At 45.4% G+C, this 26808-nt stretch overlaps 3 protein-coding genes across 10 annotated transcripts in view; 2 read left to right on the forward strand and 1 right to left on the reverse strand.

Annotated features, from left to right (window-relative positions):
* MIDEAS (mitotic deacetylase associated SANT domain protein) overlaps positions 1 to 12815 on the forward strand; it is a 59016-nt gene extending 46201 nt beyond the window's left edge. For 7 of the 8 annotated variants that reach the window (XM_036994774.2, XM_073242148.1, XM_017660500.3 and 4 more), the window contains 10 exons: positions 1632 to 1977; positions 3989 to 4055; positions 4532 to 4674; positions 4817 to 4920; positions 5447 to 5522; positions 6177 to 6265; positions 8926 to 9075; positions 10288 to 10500; positions 11929 to 12125; positions 12465 to 12815. In XM_036994774.2, the coding sequence (XP_036850669.2) occupies positions 1632 to 1977; positions 3989 to 4055; positions 4532 to 4674; positions 4817 to 4920; positions 5447 to 5522; positions 6177 to 6265; positions 8926 to 9075; positions 10288 to 10500; positions 11929 to 12125; positions 12465 to 12645 (1566 nt within the window). In that variant the 3' untranslated portion in view covers positions 12646 to 12815. The remainder of the gene's footprint in view (positions 1 to 1631; positions 1978 to 3988; positions 4056 to 4531; positions 4675 to 4816; positions 4921 to 5446; positions 5523 to 6176; positions 6266 to 8925; positions 9076 to 10287; positions 10501 to 11928; positions 12126 to 12464) is intronic. The other variant, XM_036994883.2, reaches the window with a different exon arrangement.
* Positions 12816 to 16636: 3821 nt separating this feature from the next.
* Positions 16637 to 19279, forward strand: PNMA1 (PNMA family member 1). Its single transcript, XM_036994966.2, is given in 3 exon segments — positions 16637 to 17503; positions 17506 to 18005; positions 18008 to 19279. Coding segments are annotated over 3 exon segments (1065 nt in total). The 5' UTR covers positions 16637 to 17448; the 3' UTR covers positions 18518 to 19279.
* Positions 19280 to 21031: 1752 nt separating this feature from the next.
* The window catches only part of DNAL1 (dynein axonemal light chain 1), a 36987-nt gene continuing 31210 nt past the window's right edge, over positions 21032 to 26808 (reverse strand). Inside the window, exon 8 of the mRNA XM_017660498.3 lies at positions 21032 to 25913. Coding sequence (XP_017515987.1) covers positions 25873 to 25913 — 41 coding nt within the window. The 3' untranslated portion in view covers positions 21032 to 25872. The remainder of the gene's footprint in view (positions 25914 to 26808) is intronic.

Raw genomic sequence — 26808 nt, forward strand, 5'->3', positions numbered from 1 at the left:
GGGAGGTTTATTTTTTATTAGTTATTTTCTTTATTGTAGGCATTTTCAATCTTGCACAAAAGCATAGAGAATGGAAAATGAACCCCAAATTTAGCCATCATCCAGCCTTAGCAGTTTTCAAAATATAGCCAATTTCTTTAATTGTACCTCCACTTCTTCCTATCACTGGATTTTTTAAAAGCCAATCCCAAACATTGTATCAGTCCATACATAAGTACTTTGGTTTGTATCTGAAGTCCTCAGAGAAGGTTCCTTCCTTCCTCCCTCCCTCCCTTCCTTCCTTTTCTTTTCTTTTTTCTCTTTTAACATAAGCTCAATACCATTATCACACATAAAAATCAGTACAAAAAATATTGTCAAATATTCAAAATAGTTTAAATCCATTTCCTTTATTGTAAAATTACAAATTATTATAGCTAGCTGAGTTCAAGTTGGATTTCTTGTCTAGCAAGTTTGGGGGCCTTTAGCACCACTGCAGTTTTTTCTGTGCAATCATATTGGAAAGAAGAATGAACAATTTCATTTCTTCCTAGTCTGTAGAAGAGAAAAGAGGGCACTAGTAGGTAAAGGACATGGCCAAGGCCTCATGGAGAATCAAGATTCTCCACTGGAAGGTCTTGTGGGAGCTGGAACCCAGGAAGGAGAGAAAGCCTGTTGTTTCCAGGCCCTCTTAGTCAATGTGTCCAACATCACCTGTTGGTCAGCTGTGTACCCAGGGAGATGACCACCCTCATAGCCCATTCTCTCTTGAAAGGATAGGGATGGTGCAAGAGGAAGCTTGCATTCCCTTATAGGCCTACCTTCTGTTCAATATGGAGACCCATGAGGCATACCGAGCAGGGTGAAGTGTAGGTCAGGAGGGCTAACCTTTGAGTGGGCTAGCCTGTGGTAGTAGGACTAATACTGTAAGAACAAAAGTTCCTGTGAGGACAGGACTATCCTGTTCATTTTGTGGTCTGATGCCCAGCTCAGGTCTTGGTACACAGTAGAGGCTGCAGTCTAATACAGAGCTTGGAGGTTAAGCAGTGATAGCAAACAGTATTTATTGAGTAATTACTATGTACTAGGTACTGTTCTCAGTGATTTCCATATATTAACTCATTTAGTCCTCATAGCTATCCCATTAGATAGGCACTCATTCCCATGTTAAAAATGGTGATGCACAGAGAGGTGAAGTAATTTTAAGTGGTAAGTAAAGGAGGTCAATCTCAGTCCAAGCAATCCAGCTCCAGAGACTGACCCTTTACCACTGTACTCCCCTGCCCTAGAGCATGCTTTATAGTGGGGGCTGGGAACTATGGCCTCTGGACCAAATCCAGACCTAAGAATGTTTTTTACATTTTTAACGAATTGTTAAAAGACAGGAGAAGAAGAATATGTAACAGGGACCGGGGTGTGGCCTACAAAGCCTAAATTCACCATCTGGCCCTTTACAGAAACAATTTGCTGGCCCCTGCCCTAGAGGAGAGACGATAAGAAGGGCTTTTGGACCTGCTGCCTGTCTCAGGCTCGCCTTGGTGGGTTTGGTGGGCAGACTAAGTTCCAAAGGTGAGACTGGCAAGCAGTGGTCAAGACTGTGTTCCCCCAGGACAGAAGAGGCTGAGCCGCCTTGGTTCTGTTTCCTTCTCCAGGCTGAGGACATGAGTCAGAGGTTGGAGGGGGAAACTTCGGTGCGGAAACCAAAGCAGCGGCCTCGGCCTGAGCCCCTCATCATCCCCACCAAGGCGGGCACTTTCATTGCCCCTCCCGTCTACTCCAACATCACCCCATACCAGAGCCACCTGCGCTCTCCCGTCCGCCTAGCTGACCACCCCTCCGAGCGGAGCTTTGAGCTGCCCCCCTACACACCACCCCCCATCCTCAGCCCTGTGCGGGAAGGCTCTGGCCTCTATTTCAATGCCATCATGTCAACGAGCAGCATCCCGGCCCCTCCTCCCATCACACCAAAGAGCGCCCATCGCACCCTGCTCCGGTCTAGTGAGTGAACCCCTCAGCGGCCATGGGGGCAGGGAATGTGGAGAGGGTGGGCAGTGGGCAGGTATGAGATGCAGGTTACGGACTCCTGGGGTTTGGGGTGGAACACTGTGGGAAAAGAGGATCCTCTCTCTCCTCTGAGAAAAGGAGGTTGTCCTGGTTCAAGAACAGGCAGGGGTGGGGAAGGATGTTAGCCCAGTTCCTTGGGTTCAAATCCCAGTTCCACCATTTGCTATTTCATCCCCTGTGCAAATCACGGAAACTCCTTGGGCTTTGGTTTCTTCAATATTTAAATAAGGATATTAGCAGTATTTGGTTGATGATGAAATCGCCAATATTGAACTATTTTTAGATGCACAAATAGCAGTTTCCTATGGTGCAACCTAATAGCTAACTCACTGGGTTGTGGTGAGGCCCAGATTCATCAACACATGTAAAGCACTGAACATCATGCCTGCTGCATCAGGTTTACTGCGAATGGTATGTGGCAGATCCCATCTCCTGGGTCTCTTCAACAGTCATTTGAACAAGAGCAGACATTTTGGCTGTCCTGGATGGTGAATTGCTGAAAAATGTTGCCCACTCCACAAAAGGATCCATTTCCGCAGGAAAACGGGATAATCCTATCTGTGTGGTGGATAGTAAACTTTACCAGAGGTAGCACAGGGGTGAGGCAGTGCTGTCACTGGATTAACCTCTGACCCTGACCTCACCCATGGTATAGCTCTCTGGTGCCCCCTGGTGTCTGTGGGGGAGAAATGGTTCACCCTGGGCTGGCCGGCCTTTGGCCCTCCCACTTTCACTGCAAGCTTGGAAGCTTTGCTCTCTCCCTGCCTGGGATGTGCAGGAGGAAGTTACTGTAGAGGCCAGACTGGCAGCAAAGAAGAGGTCTGTCCATCCATGAGTATTTATGGAACACTTGGATGTAAAGCCTTGAACTGGGTCCTGTGAGGACTCCAATAACGTATGGGACACCATGGTCTGTTCTCAAGAGAGGATGAGGTCATTAGGGAGTTGGCATGGAAGCCTGGGAGACAAAAACAGAGGTTCTGGGCAGTGTGGGATCAGCAGCCAGTAAGTGAAGCAGACCCCAAACGCCAAGTCTGTGGAGGCTTACTAGCCTTAGGTGGTGAGGAGAGCATTCAGGAGAGGGTGGGGCAAGAGCTGAGCTTGAACTAGGAGCCAGTCGGGGAGGGCACACTAGACCGAGGAAATAAGTGGTGCAAAGGCCTGGAGGTGGGACTGGACTATGCAGGGAATGTGAGGGGTCATGAGTAAGCAATCTTCTAGGATCCAGGGTCCAGGCAAGTTGGTGGTGGAGGCATAGGTGGAAGGGGAACCACCTTCAGTGCCTGAGGAGCTCAGGTTTTATATCATACTGCAGAGAGAAGTCGGCAGAGATTTTGTTTTTGGAGCGAGGGAGTGTCTTCATCATGTGGGGCATTAAGAAGATGAGCTCAGGAGAAACCGAGGCAGAGAACCCAACAAGGAAGTGAGAAGATAATTATGAAATGCTGATCCCCTTCACCACCCTATTAGTGTGCGGAAATTTTCCGCCTCTTTACTGGAGCAACCATGCTTTAATGTTGGAATTAAATTGGTAGTGTGGGAGTTCTCAGGGCAGGGACGTGACTTTAGAAGTAGAACTGGTAGTAGTAGTAGTAATACTACTACTACTACTACTATATGTACTACTAATAATATTTATTGAGGGCAAAGCTTTGTGCATCATTTCATTCACTCTTCACATTAACCTTAGGAGATGGGTAGTAATAGTCCCTTTTAGCAGGTGTGCAAATGGAGGCACCCACACATTTGGTGAAGTCAGTTAGTCACCACAGTCACAGGCTGTGGAGCAGGACTCAGGATGCCTGATTTCTAGGTGTGAACCTCTGTGAGTCAGCACTGTGCTCTCGTGCACACAGAGCCAGCTACCTAGGGTTGGGTGGGTGGGTGGGTGGGCTTGCTGAAGGGAGGAGGGTGCCCTTTTACCAATTTACCTTTTGTCCCATAGATAGTGCTGAAGTCACCCCGCCTGTCCTCTCTGTGATGGGGGAGGCCACCCCAGTGAGCATCGAGCCGTAAGTGCAGCCCTGCCTGGCCAATGGTGTGAGGGTGGCCAGTTGGGATCCAGCATGTGCAGGCAGGCCCTGCGAGAAAGAGGAGGGTTCTTGGGTACTGCAGAGTGCTAAGCAGGCCTCTCAGGGCTTCTGCAGTTGGCACTGGTCTTTACTGTCCCCACCTTGCCTGCATGTGGAAATCACAGGGAAAGGAAAGGACCAGTTCAGTCTAAATTTGCTTCTGAAGAAAATTCTAAGGGTAGTCCAAGAGACTCTTTTACCTGTCTATAAACTTGGCACTTCTTCACCCCTTTCCAGCCTCTGGGCCTTGCCTTTCCAGTGGTACCATGCACTAGTCACCAGGCTGTCCTCACAGTCCCCAGAAGCCAGATTCCCTTACCCCCAGCCCTGCCATGCCCAGCCTCTGCCAACTACCCCCAGCATCTTCTCAGCCCCACAAAGGGAGACTTCACTCCCTGCCCCTTTCATCCCTGCAGACGTATCAACGTGGGCTCCCGGTTCCAAGCAGAGATCCCCTCGATGAGGGACCGTGCCTTGGCAGCTGCAGACCCCCACAAGGCTGACTTGGTGTGGCAGCCATGGGAAGACCTAGAGAGCAGTCGTGAGAAGCAGAGGCAAGGTGAGAGGGGACCTAAGCCAGAGCTAGCAAGTGACAGGGGGCTGTTGGGTGGTGGATGGGCTAAGCCCAGATCCTGTCCAGCATAGCCTGGCTCTGAAAGTGATTCCTCCCCTCCTCCCCGTGCTCGCTCCCTTGAATCCAGTGGAAGACCTGCTGACAGCTGCCTGCTCCAGCATTTTACCTGGCGCTGGCACCAACCAGGAGCTGGCCCTGCACTGTCTGCATGAGTCCAGGGGAGACATCCTGGTGAGACAACACCGCCAGTGGAGGGAGGGAGGGACCCCCAGGGAGGCTGGCATGGATCCATGCCTACTGCCCAGGAACCAGGCCCACTAGAGTGCAGATTTAAGGCAAGCGGGAGAATCTGACCCAGCTGTGGGTTGTACAGGCTCAGCCCAAGGCAGCCCTAGTTCCAAAGTCCAGACTTTGCTGCACAGGGTCCTCCTCTCCAGTCCCTGATTCTGGGTCCCTGGGTTCCCATCCTCAGATGGGGCTATCACTGAGGGCCTTCTCTGCCTGTAGCTGCCTGCCTTGGGGGCCATGTGTTCCCTCTTAAGAGGCCTGGTGGCCTGGTTCCTGAGCAGCCCACCTCCCATGACCTCGCCATCCAGCCAGACCTCTTGTCCTTTAGCGGTTAAGGGGGCCAAGAATATGTGCCCACCCTACTTGGAGGCCAAAAGAGGCCTTCTTAATTTTGCCCAGAGCCTCGGATGCTCAGCCTACCACCAAGACCCCTGCCAGGGCACTGACCTTTGCCTCATTTCCCTTGCAGGAGACGCTGAATAAGCTGCTATTGAAGAAGCCCCTCCGGCCCCACAACCACCCACTGGCAACTTATCACTACACAGGTGAGTCAGGCTGGGCCTGGGGCCTCAAGGGGTCTCCCATATTAGTGGGGCCCAGCTGGGTGCTGGCTCACAGTCTGGGGTAGAGGTGGGGGGTGGGGTGGACAAGCCAAGAGCCAGAGGGAACCGACACCGAAGCTGGGGTAGCTCCTCAAGGGCTTCCTGTGCCCTGGAGGGGAAGGGGGAAGAGGGCAGGCAACAGGAGCCCGTCCAGGACAGGGCACAGGAACAGGAACCCAGAGAGTACCATCCAAATTGGCATCAGGTCCTGGAGCTTAGATGATCTCTGGAGTGTCATGTCCCTTTCTGGGCCCTGTGCTTTAAGCAGGACATTGACCAGGTGGCATAGTCCCAGCAGCCCTTGTTATTGATCCCTATTGAGTGGTCTGTCTTGCCTGTGCCAGGCAGAGAGCACCAAGGGCCCCACACGCATTATCTCACAACTGGTGAGGTGGCTTTTATTTGACAAAAGAGGAGAGCACGGCTTAGAGGCTGAGCAACGAGGCCAGTACAAGGCAGGACCAGGATGTGGAGCCAGCTGTTAATGCCTGCAGGGGCCGTGGATGGATGGCCTCACTCTTTTCTGTGGATCAGAACTGGCCCCACCGCATTCACAGTCCCACCCACCTCACCTCCCTGGCTCCCTCTTACCTGCAGGCTCTGACCAGTGGAAGATGGCTGAGAGGAAGCTGTTCAACAAGGGCATTGCCATCTATAAGAAGGATTTTTTTCTGGTGCAGAAGCTGGTGAGCCAGGACTCTGTTGCAAGGGCAAGCGGGGCGGTTGCGGGAGAGGAGTTGCCTGCATGCCTCGGGGGTCCCTGTGCAGTGGGGGCTTTGCCTTCACTCACCAAGCACTTAGGTCAGTGCCACTAAGTAGCCACAGAGAAAATTTTCTACACAAAACAGGAAAGGGATAAGAAAGGGCCTTTTTTCCCATTGGTTCTCAGCCAGTGGTTCCCTCACCTCAGGCTAGTGTGACCAGCCATGCTCTGGGTCTCAATCCAGAGGGAGGTCTGAGTGGTCAGCAGACCCAGGAATGTCAGACTTAAAATAGTGACTTGCTTAAGGGAGAACAAGAGGATGGCTGCAGGCAGAGGTAAGCATTCCCCAAGGAGCTGGAGTACTTCAAAAGCCACAGTTTGTAAGTAGGAGAAGTCACCCTAAAATGAGAGACAGTAAGTTACTGTATAACCAGACAGTGGGGAAGGGGTGAGGTAGAAGGTGGGGTGGAGGCCTCTGCCCACTTCCTGTCAGATGCAGGGCTTCCTTCCACAACTCAGATGACCACCAAGAGGAGGCTGAAGGCTAGTTTTCCTAGATTTAATGTGTCTTGTCCTCTCCCTGTGTTCTTTTGGGGAGAGTAGTCCTTGCTAAGCCAAGAACTTGGATCTTTCCACCAGCCCTGTCTTACAAAATCTGGGCTGTGGGGAAAGTGAGTTCTGTGGACCACTCCGGGGAAAAGGGCTAATAAGAGCGCACACTTTATTCCTGGGGTTGTAGATTGTGCCAGGGATGGCTCTGGGGACTGGACAAAGTACCAGTGAATTCTCCTACAAGGTCCTGTTGTGAGGACAGCTCTTTGCTGGGTTTCAGTAACACTCTGTTCCCTATTGGGCAATACTGCTGGGAAGGACATGCCTGTGAACTTCACTGAGGCGCCCCTAATGCCTTAATGAAAAGAGCAGACCATCAGTCAGTCAAACACATGATCAGAGAATGACATGATAGTCAAAGTGTAAACAGGACAAAGTATAAGTTTTAAGAAATTAAATCTGTTCCTGTAACATGGAGCATGTCTCCTCCCCCTCAGGCACAGCGGACCCTCACTGATCCCTTAGGTTCCTTAGGACAGGGTCTCCCAGCTCTCTCCCTGTGCAGCCCAGCAATTGGCTGAAGAGTCTGGGACCTGGGAGGAAGGGTATAGAGTCAGAGAAAACTTGACTCTGTGTACAAGAAGCTAGTCCAGAAACTAAACCCAGTGGCTGCCTGGGTTTATGGAAGGGAGGGCTAGCATTTCAGAGGTTGGGAGGCCCTGGAGGATCATTTTAATTTTTTTTTTTTTTTTTGAGAGGGCATCTCTCATATTTATTGATCAAATGGTTGTTAACAACAATAAAATTCAGTATAGGGGGGTCAACGCTCAATGTACAATCATTAATCCATCTCAAGCCTAATTCTCGTCAGTCTCCAATCTTCTGAAGCATAACGAACAAGTTCTTACATGGTGAACGAATTCTTACATAGTGAATAAATTCTTACATGGTGAACAGTACAAGGGCAGTCATCACAGAAACTTTCGGTTTTGATCATGCAATATGACCTATGAACAATCAGGTCAAATATGAATATTCGTTTGATTTTTGTACTTGATTTATATGTTGATCCCACATTTCTCCTATTATTATTATTATTTTTATTTTTAATAAAATGCTGAAGTGGTAGGTAGATGCAAGATAAAGGTAGAAAACATAGTTTAGTGCTGTAAGAGGGCAAATGTAGATGATCAGATGATCAGGTGTGTGCCTATGGACTAAGTATTAATCCAGGCTAGACAAGGGCAGCAAGACATCCACGGATGCAGAAGATTTCTCTCAAAGCAGGGGGGGTGAGGTTCTGAGCCTCACCTCTGTTGGATCATTTTAATTTTACCCCCTCACTATTTATACACAGAGAGACTTGCCTCAGGCCACACAGCCATTTAGTGGCAGAGTTTGGAGTAAGATGCTTCCTCGTCAGGTTTTCAAGAGCTTCCTTGTTAGTCTTTCTCGAGTTCCTCTCTAAATAGGAGAGTCTGACATTTCTCTCTTAGACCTGTCAGTTGCCGCTGCCTGGGGAGGAGTCAAACTGTTGCCCAGATTGATGAAGGGTGTCTGTGTTGCCGGCTGGCTTTGAATGTGGATGGTGCCCAGACTTTTCTCCCTTAATTTTTCATTTTGAAAGATTTCAAACTTACAGAAAAATTGAAAGAGCAGTACAGTGAACACCACATGCCCCTTACTTAGATTTACCAATTGTCGCCATTTGTTTTCTCTCTGTGTCTTTATACAAACGTATACACACCTATATTCTGTTTTAACTAATAATTAAAAGTAAGTTACAGACATCATGAGACTTGACCCAAATAGCTCCTAAGAACAAGGATATTCTCCTATAAACCCACAGTGCAATTATCATACCTAAGAAAGTTCAACCAATAAAATAGTACTTTCTAATATGCAGCCTATATGAAATTTCCTCAAGGCTCCACTTCGTCCTTTTTGGCTCTTTTTTCTTTTAAAATAGTGATGATAGATTGGTTAGTTGAATTTGTTAACGTTTGCTGAGGTTGAGGGGGGATGTGCAGGGATGGGAAAGGCAGGTTTGCACAACCAGGAACTCTGACCTTGGTTTTGGCTTCCAACCAGATCCAGACAAAGACCGTGGCCCAGTGTGTGGAGTTCTACTACACCTACAAGAAGCAGGTGAAAATTGGCCGCAATGGGACTCTAACCTTTGGAGATGTGGACACAAGTGATGAGAAGTCAGCACAGGAAGAGGTTGAAGTGGATATTAAGGTGACTCCCTTCCCAGCCTCTGCTGCTTCGAGCCTGGGCTTGGTCTGGGGCCAGGGCTGAGTGGGGAGCCTGAAGCCAAGCTACCAGGAGTCCCTGGAGGACAGAGAGAGGAAGGTAGTGTCCCTGCAGCTCCAAGGAACTGATGTCCTGGGCACTGGCCCTGGACTTTTGGGTTCCCTTCTCTATCCGCCAGTGTCATAGTAATAATGTATTATGTTGATGCAGAACATTGGGGGATTTTCTCACAGTATTTCCACCAGCATCAACTTAGTGTTCCCAGAGAGCAGACCTCTGACACTGTTTCCCAAACTTTAATCATTCTCTTATTACCCTTAAGAATTCTACTATGTCTGCATCCTACCACATGTCACCATCACTATTTCTGTCATGTCCACACACGACTTGTTCTATTACTTCACGTTTTTCTTTAGGTCAACTCACTTTTTACTCAAAAGGGAAGCTTTATTTCATAATCATTAATAGAAAACCAGTATCACTTGGTATAGAGGGTACTGGTAAAAATAAATATATGTGAAACCTAAGAATGTTATTAAATTCTAGCTAGGTACTATTACCTGCAAGGCTCTGAGACTGGGGCCTGATCTCTCTTTAAGTCTAGTTAAATATAAAGACATATTAACACCAACTTGAGAATTTGTCCTTGATGTAATCAGGATTGAACAAGAATTGAAAAGAGAATATTATTTAATTCTGTGCCCATGTATCCACCTACCCTCATCTTGGGGTTACAAATCAGCACTTGGTGACATGCTACTTTAAGACAAGGAGTACTTTGGTCCCTATTCTGCAGATGGGAAGGAAGTGGAGATACAGAAAGTGATGCAAGATAGTTCAGAATTGGAGCTCAAGGCTTCTACCGGGTTCCACAGATCACCCAACCCAAGGATGTGTCTCTTGGACACATCCAGGACAGGTGGCCTTTGGCAAGGGACCAGCGTGCTCCCTCCATGCCCCTGGCTCCATCTCAAGTGCTTGGTCTCCATCCGAGGGCTCCCAGGGCCCAAGACTCTCTTCTTTCCCAGACAGACTAGCTGTGGGAGGGCAGAGAGTCATAGCCAAGGAGGCTGTCCCGGGCCAGACCAGGCAAGCAGGACTAGCAGGAGCCGGTGACCCCAGGCTGGGTTGGGATCGGTCCACCATGGCTCCGTGACTGAGCTACAGGCTCACTACACTCGTTCTTGTCCCCTGTAGACTTCCCAGAAGTTCCCAAGGGTGACTCTGTCCAGAAGAGAGTCCCCAAGTGAAGAGAGACTGGAGCCCAAGAGGGAAATAAAGGAGACCGGGAAGGAGGGGGAGGAAGAGGTGCCAGAGGTCCAGGAGAAAGGGGAGCAGGAAGAGGGACGAGAGCGAAGCCGGAGGGCAGCGGCCGTCAAAGCCACCCAGACACTACAGGCCAATGAGTCGGTAAGTGCAGCCTCCACCAGAGGAGCTGAGAGCTAAGAGGAGGGCTGGGGCTGGGCCTGGGAGTGCGGGAGGGAGGGCAGAAGAGGAACATGACTGTGATCACCATCATCATCATAGCAGGAAATGTGTTCAGTACCTCACAATGTTGATTCATTTAATCCTCATAACCCTATGTTGTAGGTAGTCATTATTCCCATTTTACCGATGAAGAAACTGAGGCCCAAGACAGGACGGTTAGTAGGTAGCCTGATTCCAGAGTCTGCTATTAATTTTTAAACTATATTGCCTCTGTATCTCAGGCCCAGGGGAAAGAGTCTTTATGAAAACCCAGGAGGTGTGTGGGACATTGGGGAAGCATTCATGAGTAGACAGAAGAGGGCTGATGAGAATGTCTGAAGCTGAGCTGAGGCAACAATAATGGCCCCTCATGCATGACCTCTGCAAAGTGCTTTTCTGTCCAGTATCTCAGTAATTCCTCACAATAACCTCATAGTGTTCATCACACCTTGCAGATGGAGGAAACCAGATTCAGAGATGCCAATGGCCTACTTGAGGTCTTACCCCAGATACTTCCAGTGCAGTGCTCTGCCCACCACATCACAGGCCAAGAAGCAACTTACCAGCCAGAGCTGTTCCTTGTTAGGGAGAGGTCCCCCAAGAGAAGGCAGAGATGGGAAGGGTCTGTGGGGAACTACAGTGAGAGTCTTCGTGTGTGTGTGTCTGTGTCTGTGTGTGTGTGTGTGTGTGTATTGTGTACACTGCTTGCAGGAAAAAACCCACAAACTGTAGATACAAAGCTGTTTGCTACCTTATGAGCCTTGCTGTGCTTGTTCTCCAAGAGCTGTGCTCTGTGTACATGCTCACTTGAGTTCTGCAGACTTTTGTGAACACTTTCCTGTGAGGGTCGACCCAGTGCACATACTTACGACTTCTAATGGCCATCTGGGGCTCCCCTGGCCTGGGGCCCATGCTTTGGATATCCTGAGCAACGCCTCTCCAGGTCTGCACTTAGTGTTGTTGGCTCTCTGGCACCTTCTTGGCATTTAGTATGGTGGCTCATGTTGTCATGACTTAGCTGTCTGCAGTCTCTCGGTTCCACTAGACTTGGATCTGTCTCTTCTGTATCCCTAGCATCTGGCATAATCACATGAACTTGAATCTCATTTATGGAATTAAGGAATGTTAGGTAATTACTTGTACCAGCAGCTTTGTAAAAAGAGAGCTGGCTAAAGACAGAATTGGCTGCCAAAAAAGCAGGGAGTGCCTTGTCACTGGGAGAATTCAAGCGGATTCTGGGGCACCATCTGGAAGATTCTGGGGGACCATCTGGCGAGAGTGTATGAACTAAGATCCATCTATTCCCTGAGATTCCAGAATTCAGGAACCTCTCTTCCTTAAATCTCTCAACTCTTCTTTGATCCTCTCCAGGCCAACGACATCCTCATTCTCCGAAGCCATGAGTCTAACGCCCCTGGGTCTGCTGGTGGCCAGGCTGCAGAGAAGCCAAGGGAGGGGGCAGGGAAGTCTCGAAGGGCACTACCTTTCTCGGAGAAGAAGAAAAAAACAGAGACCTTTAATAAGACCCAGAATCAGGAGAATACTTTCCCTTGTAAAAAATGTGGCAGGTAAGACAGCAGGCCCTGTCTCCAAGGGGACTGGCATGGCGTCCCGCGGTTGGTGGCTGGGCAGACGTCGGTCGTGGGGCGAGTAAGAGGTCGGATCTTTCGCCTCATCTTCTGATTGGCTACAGGGTTTCCAGGGCAGTGGCGTCACCCGGCAGGTTTTCAGAGAGGGCCTCAGGACCTCACCGGTCTCCTAGGCGGAGGGTGGGGGTGGCTCACGTGGCAGGAACCCCCAGTGGGAGGGCCCTTCCCTCCCCTTCCACCCCCCGCCCACCAGTCTAGCGGTGGTTCCAGGCTGCTGGGGACCCACCACTGACTTGGGTCCCTCCTGCCCGGCTACAGGGTGTTTTCCAAGGTTAAAAGCCGCAGCGCCCACATGAAGAGCCACGCAGAGCAGGAGAAGAAGGCCGCCGCTTTGAGGCAGAGGGAGAGAGAGGCCGCCGCCGCCGCCGCTTCTGCGGCCAACGCCTCCCCACACCAGCCGTCCCTGCGGGAGGAGAGCAGCGCGGGCGACAGGGGCTGAGGCCCGGGGCTCGGCTGGAGGCCCTCCCTGCACCAACCAGCCCTGCTGGCGCCCACCAGCGCCCTGGAGCCTCCAGAGGGAGAAAGGAGAGATCACATGGACTTTTTCTGAAAAACAAAAAGACGATAAAATAAACGGCTCTTTTATTTATTAAGGCCCCAGGAGCAGTCTTAAGGGCTGTAGGATCCAGTTTCTTTGCATTCAGTCTGTTGGAAGTTGTCCTTCCGCTTTCCTGGAACTGTGAGAGTCCTTGCTCTCCGGGGCTGCCCCTGGGGAGGGTCTCCAGCCGCTGCCACTGCTGCCTCACACCAGGACCTCTGCTGCCACGCAGTCCCTGTCCGTACTCTTTGTTCCCCCTGCCCCACTCGGTCACCATGGAGAGCCAAGCACAAGCGCACCCACAACCCCCCACTCCGTTGCAGCGTTATTCCCCCTCCTTAGAGGACCTCAAAGGCTGCACAGGCCTGCCTAAAGCCGGGGAAAAAGGAGCTCCCTTGGTGGGAGTGTGGTGGCCATCTCTGAGAGTAAGCTCAGCCTGGCACCTGTGCAGTCCCTGCATGACAATTTCCAGGCCTATGCTGTTCCAGTGACCCTGTTCTCAGGCACCGCCTCCATGGGAGGGAAGCCACCAGAATGCCTAGAGGGAGTGAAACCTAGGACAGGTACCTATTTTGCTGCTTGCTCGCAGCCTTCCGGAGCTGGAAAGTTTGGGGAAGGGAACAATGTTCCTGTCCAAGCTCTCAGCCCACTGGAGGAAAGGGAACTATGCAATGGTTGGAAGACCAGGGACCAGGAGCTTTTGATAATAAGCCTTGGCTCTTCTACTTCCCACCTTTTTGCCAAATCCTTGGGCTCTGGAGGCTACTAAGGGAGCTTAGCCTACGCCCAGCCTGCGCCTCCACGGTAGATGTTTCCTGATTGCCTCTGCCCTGCCCTTTTCAACTGCCACCTAACCACCCCACCTGGCCTAGTGTTGATAATCCACAGCTCAGCCCCCAGTCCTGCATGCTGGAGATTTCTGGATCCTTCCCTGGGAGGAGAGAGGTTTCCTAGCCAGATTGGACAGGAGCCTTCATTCCTGTTGTCATTTGGGAGCTATTTATTTATTCTGAATATTTAATTTTTAACACATCCTCTCAGGGACCAGGGGCCTCCTGTTTTCCAGAGGCCCAAGTGCATTTATCCCAAAACAAGGCACTTTCTTGGCATCCACCCCACCCCATTCCCAAGACCCTACGGTCCCTTACTTAGTTGCTCTGGGAGCTCTTGTCTATAGGAATGACAGTGGCACTGAAAGAGGGTGGAAAGTACCACCAAAGCCACACATAGACTGGTAGAAGCAAGGGAGATCAAAGGCAGTTCTTGTTACTCTTCTCGGGCTGTACTTTCAGATTGTTTGAGGGGATTGGCTGGAAGCCAGAATTCTGGTTTGGTTTCTGGTTTGAAGAATCCATATTTGGCATCAAGTCACTGAAGTGAAAGGGCTGGAAGGTTCTGGAGGCCCCCTCACTTGCCAGTCCCATAGAAGGGCTGAGTTATTTTTTATCTTGTCACTGAAATTTAGTTATATAAAAGAAGTTCTAAATTAATTTAAATGTGTGACAGGTCAACATGTTAGGAAGGAGCCAAAAAGTATTCATTCTGCTACTCCTTATGAGATAGGCATCATGCTGATAGCTGGGAAATGGGGAGTTTTGTTTATATACTATGCACTAACAAGTATTTTTCAGCATTCATTTATGCATTAATATGGTTCTACAGGACCCCAGCTATGAGGAACAAAATTCTCCCCCCAGACTCCTGGATGGCTACATAGATTTCCAACTTCCCCATTAGTTTTCTCCATAGATGTCTATAAGCTCAATGTCTCAAGGTTGCAAAAATCTGGTATACTCTCCAGGAATAGTAGGGTAGCAAATTTAGGCTCTCTTCTAAATCACTTGTATGAGTGCCTTCGCAACTTCACCCCAAAGTGCTACTTATATTTCCCAAGGTTTTTTCTATTTAAACCATATTTAGTTTCAGGCCCCTTTTTGGACATGTGGTAACAGAAATCCTGTTTAGAGTGATTCTTATTTTCTAAATTAATGGAGACTGCACCAGGTGAATGTAGGTAGAGAAAATCAAGGTAGTACCTTGGTATTTATTAATCCCACCAGATACCATATTTTAGAAGGGTTCATGCTTCAGGATGAGTTTGTACCTAGAATGCAATGTGAAAGTTAAAATGTTTAGAGGGCAGATGCAATTCTGGCAAGTGACCAGCCAATAAAGTAGGTATAGCCATAGAAGCTGGCCTAGGTATGCCTTTTATGGTGCTTTCTCCTTGTGAACACATTAGGCTCTTCTTTTTTCTTTTCCCTTCTCCTCAGAGCTCTTTGCTTTAAGAAGTTAAATGATGAACACCTCCAGCTTTATAATGCCCTCACCACACCATTTCATATCCATCTCCCAGTCTCCATCTACACTCAGCTTAAGGGCATGAAACTAACCTAGTGCCTGTGTTCCAGACCATTTCTAAGGTCTCTTACCCACCCAAGGAGACAGTGCTTCAGCACTGTCATCCTCTATGCCTTCAGCAGCCCCCCTCAGCTAAAGTACACACCCACCCCTTCTGCTACCCCGCTTCCACCCCGGCACAGAGGTCATATGCTGCTTATGTCTAAAGGGATCCCCTATATTTAACTGCCTCAGTGACCTAACCTCTTTCTTCTCATGTGCCAGATGTTAAGATGAAGGTAGACTATAACACATACTCAAGCCTCAGCTGTTTAATTATGTTTTCACTGGGGCTCATTTTTCTTGGATGGTATATATTACCAGACTGGCAAGCCTAACTCCTTAGGTTTACAGGAAGTATGCATATTTTTATAAAATAATTGTATGTCCGCCCCATATTTTGCTGTGTTAATATTTGCCCCTAACAACTTGCAGCTGTTTCTTCATTTGTCTCTAAGTTGAAGGCCTTGTTGGAAGGGACAGAGCACAGGAACAGCCTTGACAGTCTGTAATTATTGTACAAATTTTTAAAAGCATATAAATGAGTATATTCCTTTTATTTTGGAAAAGATCAGACACTGCCTTTTGTGTGTTTGCTGCCTGTGGCACCCTTTTTTAAAAAGACTGTTACATATTAAGATAGTGTACATATATATAAATATTACCTCTTTTGCTGTACAGTTGTGATAGACCAGACTGAAGATTTTATTTTTTGTGTGCTTTTTATAAAAAAATAATAACACACTAAAGAAAATCTTGATGTGATTGATTGTAATGTACCTATGTAACTTATTTACTTTTGAATGTTGTGTATCTTTAAACCTTTTATTAAATAAGGTTTTAAAAATTCAGAGTTGAATGCTGTGTTCTTTTGGGGAGATTTTCACCATCTGGGATTGACCTTGTTTTGCTTGCAGGGGATTACTTGACGTTTGTGAGCCGTAAGTATTCTTTTTTATCAGCCCATTGTCAATGATTCCAGGACACGGGAAATGACACTAGCGTTTGCCCAGCTATAAAGATTTCAGGCCATAGGTCTTTTTGCAAAATTTTAGGAAAAAATCCTCAGTGTCTCACATAAAAACATGCAAATGGCACATTTCCAACGTTTTAGTTTCATTGCTATGAAATATGGAGCATGCAGTGTGCCATCAAGTGGCACAGAGAAGCCGCGGAGGGCATTTTCATATGCAGCGCTGATTCATTGAACAAACGACGTGAGTAGACAAGTCTGCCTTGATAGACGCATTTTCAGCAATATCATCATAAATCCACTTCAGAATTATGCTTTAAAGACGGTGCTTCATATAAAAAAAAAAAGATTCCTAGAAAACGTGAAAAACGAATTGCGCCATCTGAGAAACCAGTACCCGGAGCCCCTCTGACACCATGGCAACTAACTTCACGACCCCGCGGGCCGCGGAAGTGCGCGGGCCTCGCGTCTTTAGGGCCACCGTTGCCATAGCTACGCTCTCGCCGGCTGGGCCGCGGGGGCGGGCGGGGCGGAAGCCGTCGGCTGAGCCGGCCCCTCCCTCCACTGCGACAGAAACTCCTCCGCTGGCTGAGGGTCGGTGGGGTTGGCAGTCGAGTTGCGCCAGAGAGCTGCAGCCCGCGCGCACTGCTGCTCCAGCCTCGCTTTCTTAGGCGTCCCACGCCTCCACTGGCTGTGTCCTCGGATCTCGGCCGTCCTTCCCGCCTGGCGCGGTACCTTGCACCCGCAACCATCCTGGCGTCTGGCTGGCCCTGCAGTCGAGACCTCAAAAGTCTCCCCCTCCGGGGGCGTCACACGCTTCGTACGCAAAGCAGCTGCCCCTCGCCTGCCTGAAGTCCCGGCTCGGACCGCGAACGCCTGATAGACTCCGGCAGCATCAGCGAGTGCCCCCCCGACCCAGCTGCGGAGAGTAGGCGGCCCCACCCCGCCATCACACCCCAGCGACCTCTCCAGCCCTGCGGCTCTCGCCTTCGTTGCGCGTTTTCGTTCTTTGCCTACTACTCTGACACCCAGCCGGCTGATGGAGGACCCCGGCCACGGACCCCCACTAGGGACTCAAGATGGCGGCGGTCGCATGATTTACGACAGCATCCCCCAGCCTTCGCTCTGAGAACCCGCCGACGGACTAAGTTTGGGGTACAGCGAAAGAACAAGATAGGACTGTGGTGTCGTTTGTTACTTGTGATTGCGTGAAGCTTGTGTTCCTCGGGCGTAGTGGGAAGAGTGTCTCCTGTTGTCCTGAGTCTTAGATTAGGCTGTTGTCCCCAGCCTAAACGGTATTCGTAGAATTGGGGCCCTTGAGAGTTGAGAAAATGGCGATGACACTGTTGGAAGACTGGTGCAGGGGGATGGACGTGAACTCCCAGAGGGCCTGCTGGTCTGGGGGATCCCAGTGAATTGTGATGAAGCCGAAATCGAGGAGACCCTCCAGACTGCGATGCCCCAGGTGCCCTATCGAGTGCTTGGGAGAATGTTTTGGAGGGAAGAGAATGCGAAAGCAGCCTTGTTAGAGTTCACTAGCGCCGTCGATTACTCTGCAATCCCCAGGGAGATGCCTGGTAAAGGAGGGGTCTGGAAAGTGGTCTTTAAGCCCCCGACCTCCGATGCTGAATTTTTAGAAATATTGCACCTCTTCCTAGCAAGAGAGGGGTGGACCGTGCAAGATGTTGCTCGAGTCCTTGGGTTTCAAAACTCCACTCCATCCCTAGGCCCAGATATGCCAGCAGAGATGCTAACCGATATTTTGGATAATGTTATTCAGCCTCTTGTTGAGTCCATTTGGTACAAGAAGCTGACGCTGTTCTCCGGGAGGGACATCCCGGGGCCTGGGGAGGAGACCTTTGATCCCTGGCTGGAGCACACTAATGAGGTCATAAGGTCATAGAGGAATGGCCGGTGTCAGATGTAGAGAAGAGGCGGCGGTTGATGGAGAGTCTTAGAGGCCCCGCAGCTGATGTAATCCGCATCCTCAAGACCAACCACCCTGCGATAACCACTGCAGAATGCTTGAAGGCGCTTGAGCAGGTGTTTGGGAGCGTCGAGAGCTCTCCGGATGTGCAGGTCAGATTTCTGAACTCTTACCAGAACCCGGGAGAAAAGTTATCTGCTTATGTCATTCGTCTGGAGCCTCTGTTGCAGAAAGTGGTGGAGAAAGGGGCCATCGATAAAGATAACGTGAACCAGGCCCGCCTGGAGCAGGTCATTGCCGGGGCCAGCCACAGCGGGTCTATCCGAAGGCAGCTGTGGTTGACCGGGGCTGCGGAAGGGCCGGCCCCTAACCTTTTCCAGCTGCTGGTGCAAATACGCGAAGAGGAAGCCAAAGAGGAGGAGGAGGAAGCTGAGGCCGCCCTCCTGCAGTTAGGCCTTGAGGGGCACTTCTGAGTCCCAGAAATGGGCTTTAGTGCGGCTCTAGAGCACTGCCCTGCCCTTGTCCCTGTGTTTTTTTACAGGTGTTTCTTAGTAGTAAACACAACACTTAGCCATGTTCTCTTTTCGGGGGCGGAAGTCAGGCCTGCGTATTTATGTAACAGTAAAATGGTGCAAGCAAGCACTCAGCTGCTACAATGACAGATGAAAGCTTTGGACACATGCTCAGTGCAGGCTGTCATAGCAATCATAATCAGTTGTGAAAAACGTGAACCTGTAATACTTCCCATCAAGGTAATTAAATGTGAAACTGCATGTTAAGATGTTTAGTGCAGCGCCTGGCTAAACACAGGAGTGTTTAGTAAATGTGAACTGTTAGCTACTAATTCGTGAATAATATTTCCTTACTGCAAATTACTGATTTATATTAATGGAAAGAAATGTGAATCAATTAGATATTTAATTTCACAGTGCAAATTTTTTATATGCCATCTTTAAACACCTGCATCAGTTTAATGGGAAAGTATTTTGAGGCTACAAAATAGGGTGTTAGAAATATACTCCCAAATCTTTATTGAGCTGTGTAAATCAGATTTTTCCACTATTCAAGATACAGATATAAATTGCATGGGGAGGTTAATATGAACCAGTTACAGTATCCATTCTCCCATTTCAAGTCTTTGTCATTAATAGTTTTCTTGTTCATACTGACTTTTAAGTGTTCTAAATTTGAAGTTATTAAATACATGTATACAAATAAAAATATTTTTAAAATTCTATTGTCTTCTGATTTTGACATGTATAGGAAGACTTCCCCATGTCACTAAAAAATCAAACCTCATTTTATCTTTAAGCTTTATATTTTAAGTTGCAGTACTTTCAATGTATTCAAATTTTGCATGTTATCTACAAGGCAAATTTAAGAAGGCTAAATAGATATAAGTAAATATATAAAATTAGAAAATCCTGAAGTGGGGTTCAGGCGGTTATTTAGCAATGCTTTTTCTCCCCTTCTAGCTAAAAATTGCTCACTGCAAGAATAACTCGTCATACCTGTGTAAAATGAATGTTTAAATTTTACAAAAGCTATTTTATATCAGGAGGGAAAAAAAAGGAAATGTAGCCTAAAAACATGTTTTTTGGATGCAGAGATTCAGTGACTAAAGATGTCTATCTTTTGAGATCTAGTAAATCCAGAAGTGATTACACAAACATCAAAGTTCAGTGGAGCTTTTCTTAGTAACAAGGCCTTCTAAAATTACAGCAGACCTATCTAACAATCATAAGAAGATTTAATTATTATAAAGGCTAATATTGGTATATGTTCTGATTTTTCTGTACACACCTCATGTTCTCTCAACACACATCTCCACATATTTGACCCCTCCAACAGACGTTCCTGTTCCCCTCTCCCCCACTCAGCTTTCCCTCCAGTCCCACAGGCATGATGCTGGCGCACACACTCCCTTCACCCCATACAACCTTCATCTTCACACATTCTCTCCCTCCTGTCCCCCAACACTCCATCATAAACATACTTCCTCCTCCCACCAGACATACTCTGCACCATAGTTCCCCACTACCACCGTGCATTCCCATTTCCCTGCACATAGACACACACTCCTAACACACCTGACCAGCTACCACATACATGCACATACTCCCGCTTCACACACACATTATATTTGTAATGAAAACGGGTTCATTTTTTTCACTCAGTATATTATGGGCATCCTGTGTATATTAAATACATATACATATATATTTAATACAACACCTATATATGGCATAAAACAATATCAGGATTCGAGATGTCCACTGTTCTAGAAATCAGTGATCTAAAAAGATAGTAATGTGCTGTTTATGATCTGAATTAAGGTTTTTCTCTTTATAGGCTCAGAAATTAAAATCTTTCTGCTTTTTAAAGCAAGCCAGCAGCAAGAAACATCCTTATAACCAAAGAACTGTGTAATAAAGAAATAGAAACTGTACTTCAGTTCCACTCTGACCAAAATTGCATTTGGCTGATAGTATAGAATATATAATGAGAATAATGTGTGATATTACTGCTATTACTGGGTTCTTCCTATTGTGTATCAAAAAGGGGCTGGCTAACAGATTATTCCAGACAACAAATCGAGGGCCTATCTGCCAACTTTAATCTTGTTCATTTTTGGAAGTGAGGGGAGGATAGGAATTGGCAAGTGCCGTCGTAACTTGCTGCTCTTGAAAGCAACTCCTTCCAGGATCCTACTCATTTGAAGCAGTGCCCAAAGAGTTTCTGGGGAAGACTAACAAACCTGGGAGATGAGATCATCATTGGTAGTGAACTGAACTACTGAAGAAAAAATATAGCAAACAGAGATTACTCTCTCTCTTCCTCCCTCCCCTTCCCGCTCTCACACACACACTCACAGATGTGTGGAATGTTATCCAAAACCTGAATTTCTTTCGAATTATCATTGGAAATGCACATTGTTGGTCTATGGTGCTAACACTAATGGTCATGTAAACAAAGATACAAATTAATTTTTTATAAAATAACACAATTTATTACTATTTCAAAACAAGTCTCACAAAATAACACTCAGAAACATTTCTAAATAATTTAACACAATAAGTTTAGTCATATACACAAAATTCCTGCATATAAAAGATTATCACCAAAGTATTAATAGATGTTAAAATGTTTTTCAGAATGGAGTTGGTTCTGGAAGCCAAAGATTCTGGAATAATGCTCGTGATCATGACTGACATGTTGGGAGAAATAGCTGACTATATGTATATTCTTTACAGCTACTAAGTTGCCAGTCTTGACGGGCTTGATCCTTCTAGGCACTAGAGAGGCAGGTACCCTGCTGATCAAAGAAGCAAACAATTTCCCACCCTCATAATACTTGCCACAACTTAATTTAGCCAACATCTAAATTAATTTTTAAAATCTAGATGTGGGAAAGATATCTCCTGAACAGGAGAATTCTACATCCCTGGGGGATGACTATCAAGGTAGCAGATATGGAAGATGTCACCACGTAGAGAAACAGGGAAATCCTGATTCTGATTATGTCAGCAGACAACTACTAGTCAGTTGGGCTTAGAAGGAGCAAGAGTGAGGTTTGGTTCTCTAATATCCATATGCAGGCTAGGTATTTACCCATCTGTCTTTTGGGAGTACTTCCTACCAACATCCAGTTGATAATTTTAAAGTGCAAATCTACTGAAAAATAGTTTACTCTCCCCACCCCCTTATTATATTTGCTATATCATAATTTGGTTGGTTGGTTTCACTCTAACCTTCCTAATATGGGAAATTAACAAGAATCCAGTTATGATTTCTCCAAGTGTCAAATGAAAACTTATCTTGGGTCAGAAAAAGGTAAGACTCAGTCTAGTTTTTCCTTTCAATTTTCTTCCTTTGCAAATCACTGGTTTATAAAAAGGCAGGAACAGAGACAAGAGGTGGGATTTCTAGAAGTTCAGTGATTTTTTTAAAAGATACCCTTTTTAAAAAAGGTATCTTTTGCATTTTTTAAATTGCACCTATTTTATGGTTTTCAAAAAAAAACACACCTCATGCTAGAATGAAGATAAAGGAATATGGTCAAGTTAGCTGTGTCAAAGGCACCAACTCTGCTACACTGAATCTTATTTTATATTTACTTACAGACACATTAAGCAGAGCAAATAATAAATGTGTGCCCAAGGAATTAATTTCTGATAAAGGATACACTTTAATTTAGTTTTCAGTTAGTTTTCTCTCATTAACAATACTTACAATGTAAGGTCACTGTGAACTGAGAGACTACAGTTAGAGACACTGACTACTCATGATCTATGCTTTGATACTTCCCCTCAACTTTTTTTAAGTTAATGATTAAATTCAACCTTCCTAGGCCCTACACATTTCCCATTTAGTCCTAAGAAAAACCCAGGTGGAAGACACTGGGTCACAGAGATAACTACCTTCAATTCTATTTATGCATCACCAATTCTGAGAGTACATCAACAGTTAAGATTCATTTCTTATTCCTCCTTATTCTATTTCAGAGCACTAGTAAAAGGTATCAGAAGAAGCACTTAATTGAAGTCAAAACTTTTCTTTCCACACTGGAACCACATTTAAGGGTCTTACACTATCTCTTTGTGGAATGGATCCAGTAACCCCACTAAGTTATTAACCAGTTATCATGACCAGACATACTTTTGATCACATCCAAAGTCGGTGTCTATAAAAGCTAACTTTCATGTATGGTTACCAAATTTTATACATTTTTCTGTATTTAATGGCTGCTACAGACTGCTAAATTCTGTGCATTCCTGGACAATGAATGATCACTTAAGGAATGATGATCCATTTCTAAAGTATACTCAAAATGTTAAACTTTAGAGACAAAGCAAAATCTATTACAAAGTTGGATTCTGTTGAGAGTAAGAGAGGTAGATTAATAAATCTGTCTTAAGCAAGAATGCTAAGAAATAAAAGTCAAAGACCTGCTGAAGAAAAGTAAGTTGAACTGTTCCAGCCCTGAGTTTCTAATGGTATGTGAAAATAATTAAAATGAGCATTACAAAAAAGAAAAACACCAGTGGCCATTTCCTTCCATCCATGATTATTAAATACATTATCTTCTCTCACCCTTCTGTGGCATATGGCTACAGAGAGAAAATAAATGGACCCTGTACAAAAAGAATGTTGGTATAAAGCACTGGTTCTTAACCAGAGCAAATTTGTTCTCACCCTCTTGCCCCAGGGGACAGATGGCAAGGTCTGAAGACATTTTTGGTTGTCACAACTGGGGAGGAGGTTCTGCTGGCATCTAGTAAGCAGAAGTCAAGATTCTGCTAAACATCCTATAATATACTGGGCAGCTGCTCACAACTGATCCAGCTCAAAATGTTAACAGTGCCCAGGTTGAGAAACTCTGGTTTAAAGTAACAAACTCCTCTTAACAGAGAACACAAAAACCTTTAAAGGCCTAACCAGGTAATACAGCCACAATCTCAGAGTTAGGTAACATATAAAATCTGAATTCCTTGGGAGACTAAAATCAAATTTCCTGTGAAAAATTAAAATAGTGAACTAATTCCAGAACTCTGCCATCATTACAAAAAACAGAAGAAATTTAAATGATCCATTAAAATGGTATACTGCTTTAAATCAGTATGACAGAGAATCCATTCCAAATAGGTCAAGTATCTAATCCAAGAAGCATAAATCAAAGGCATTTAATATCAGCTAAGTTTGAAGCAGTGAAGGATGGCTTAAGGAATGATTTGAGAGAATATTCAGAACTTCATACACCTTATCTTCTGTTTTCTAATGGCATGGATTCTGGCTTTAATTCTATGGAAAGGATGCATAGAAGTTGTTCAAACATTTGTTGAACGGAACTGAGTATAAATTTTGTGTGAAATGGACACAGAAAAGCACCTTACATTTCTCTGAGAACTACCAATGATTAAAAGACATTAAAAAACAAGGAGAAACAGAGAAAATTAGTTTCTGTATTATGGGATTCAGAAAAAGCAAACACCAGCAGGATGAGCCATTTTATAAATAAATTCAATATGAAGTTATCCATTCCCTATTATATTCACTTACAGAGTAACTTTTAGAAAATACACCCACACATAGCAATATGGCTTCAAGCTTGCCAACGAGATGAAGTGCAAACTATAAGTAGTTTCTCCCTTACCTTATAGGCCTTAAACATCACCAAGGGAATGCTCATTGCCGGTGGTTCACAAAAGACATACCCAAAGGCTTTGAATGTATAAGCCAGTCAGAGTAAAGATTTCTTCCTTTCAGACTGTAAGGAAGAACTAAAAGGGGGCTAAAAAACTGTTGGACTGAATTTTCCTCTTATTGTTTGTATTTAGACTTGATTGTCGAAGCAGTGGTCCCTTTTGATCAGAGTGACTCAGGGAAATCATGTAATTCTTAAATAATAGATGAAATCTTCTGATACCTAGAATTACTTCTGCAGTCACTTTTAAAAAAATAACTCTCCCCTCTTTCATTTTACACAAGTAAATGGGGAAATAAGAATCAATAGTCTCTGGTTGAGGGACTTTAGGCACAATTTGGCAGAGGGCCTCTGACTTCTTTTCTGCAATCTATCAGTGATTCTCACAGCCTGCTATGGACTTCATCTGGTTACTACTACCATTACCTTGCATTTTCCAAAAAGGATTTTTTTCGTATGTGATAAATTCTAAGCTCTGCATCCAACGACTGCTTTGCAATTTTGAAGTTAAATCACCTGCAATCCTCAAAAATATTGCCATTTGTCTGGGATCCCATAATCTTTTCCTTCTACCACCACTTACATAATTCATTTTAAGTGCTGTTTAACTAAGAACTTTTCTAAAAGTATATTTTGAAATACTAAATTTTATTCATTGAAAGGTACCAAATCCAGTCTTTAAATTCTATACCCTATACAATCACTTCTCTGATGTGAAGGTCAACAGACCAAAATTCTTACATGAATGGCCAACATTTAGGCTAGGAATTCAAACATAGCTACTGCTTATATGTGTTTTCTTCTATAGTATATAAGGAGCTATAAACCAAAAAGTGTGCCTAAGACCAGGTCCACATGAGTAACATGGCCACAGTTTTGGTCAAAGGAATGATCATGATAGTCACTTTAACCACTGACCTGGATCACAGAACAACTGACTCACTGGGTACAGTGACTAAAGTGGCTATGCATGTAAACACAACCTAAATTCCAGTTGACAATGCACACAGTTTTGGAAAAACAAATAAGCAAATATAGCATGGGTTGTAAGACTTCCAAGATTAATTTTTCCCTTTTTCATCACAGCTTTTCCAAATTGAACTTTGGAGTCTTTGTTCTAGGGTGGCTGTTATATTTCTAAAAGGAAGTCTCCTCATCACCATGCTGCCTTTTGAGCCAAAGACATGACACATTTGTGCTTCTGAGTCATAAGAGATGGACCTTCAGGAAAGATAATTTACAGATTCAAAAGTATATATATATTTAAATACCTGGCCTAAAAAAACCCTAAACAACTGAATAAAGAACCACATTTGTTGCTTTGTTGTTAAAAATGACTGGTTTATAAAGGTTTCAGAAGGTAGAGCCACGTAATACACAACTGAAACTGAAGACAGAACTTGAAAATTTGTAGTTTCTAAAAAGAGGACTAGAATATATAAAATTGGTGTTACTGTTTTGGGGGAGAAACATGGAATAGTTTAAAAAAAAAAGGATGGAGATATTTGTTTTATCCTAAAACCTTTTGGCCCACACAGAATCTTCAAAATAGAAAATTATACAAAACTTATCTATTGTTCTTATGACATTTAAATAAGTTAACACAAAGCAGAAAATGTGGCATTAGTTTTCTTCTTCTTCATCCTCTTTAATTACTGGAGTCCCTAAAATGAAAAAGAAAATTATTTAATTGTCTTGTCATTCCCACAGTGTTAAAATTCTAAATGATAAGACTTTGTTGTTAACCTGAGAATCTCTGAAATGCTGTGAAGTGTGCCATAATAAAAATAATCCCTTTAATTTCAAATTACCCAAAAAGCCTCCCAGGAGAATTCTCAAGTAGATTATATAAATAGTTCTGAGTATTTGGCTCCACAAATGCAGAGTTGCAGATAAAAATGCCTATAGAAAAATAAAGCCCTATACCCAATAAAGATTTTTTGTTAATACAAAGAAACATTCCTTTTTCACAATAAAATATATAATCACAGTGTTGCCAGAAATCTGAATTTTTGTTACTTCCCCAAATATTAAGTTGGGAGTAAACTGGGAAAAAAATAAAAAGATTGGAAGCACAGAAAACAAAACATACCTGCAAGCTCACACTGGACCAAGGGCCATGCATTTCTGAGCTCTGGCATTTGAAGCTTGCCCACAATCTGACCCCAGTTAACTATCAGGTCTTAACTCTTCAGGCAGTAACCCTCCACTCAACCTAAACTGATCAACTCACTGTCTTCCAAACTCATCTTGCACACTCTTACTGCTGAACTCTTGATTAACAAAGTTCCTGAATTTTGGAAAGCTGTACCCTGCCCCCAACTCTCCTTCCACCTAAACCCTACCCTCAATTAAGAACCAACTCCAGGGCCTCTTACTCTGTGATCCTTCTTAAATGAATATTCATGTCCTGTATGGCAGTGTGCTGAACTCCCCACAGCATCTGTTTGCAGTAGGAGAGTGAATGTTTTATTCAAATATAACATACATGTAGAATACATGAATTATAAGTGTGGAGATCAATAAATGTATGCAAAACGAATACGTCTGGTAACCACC

Source organism: Manis javanica, chromosome 8 (assembly GCF_040802235.1).
Source record: "Manis javanica isolate MJ-LG chromosome 8, MJ_LKY, whole genome shotgun sequence".
Lineage (NCBI taxonomy): Eukaryota > Metazoa > Chordata > Mammalia > Pholidota > Manidae > Manis > Manis javanica.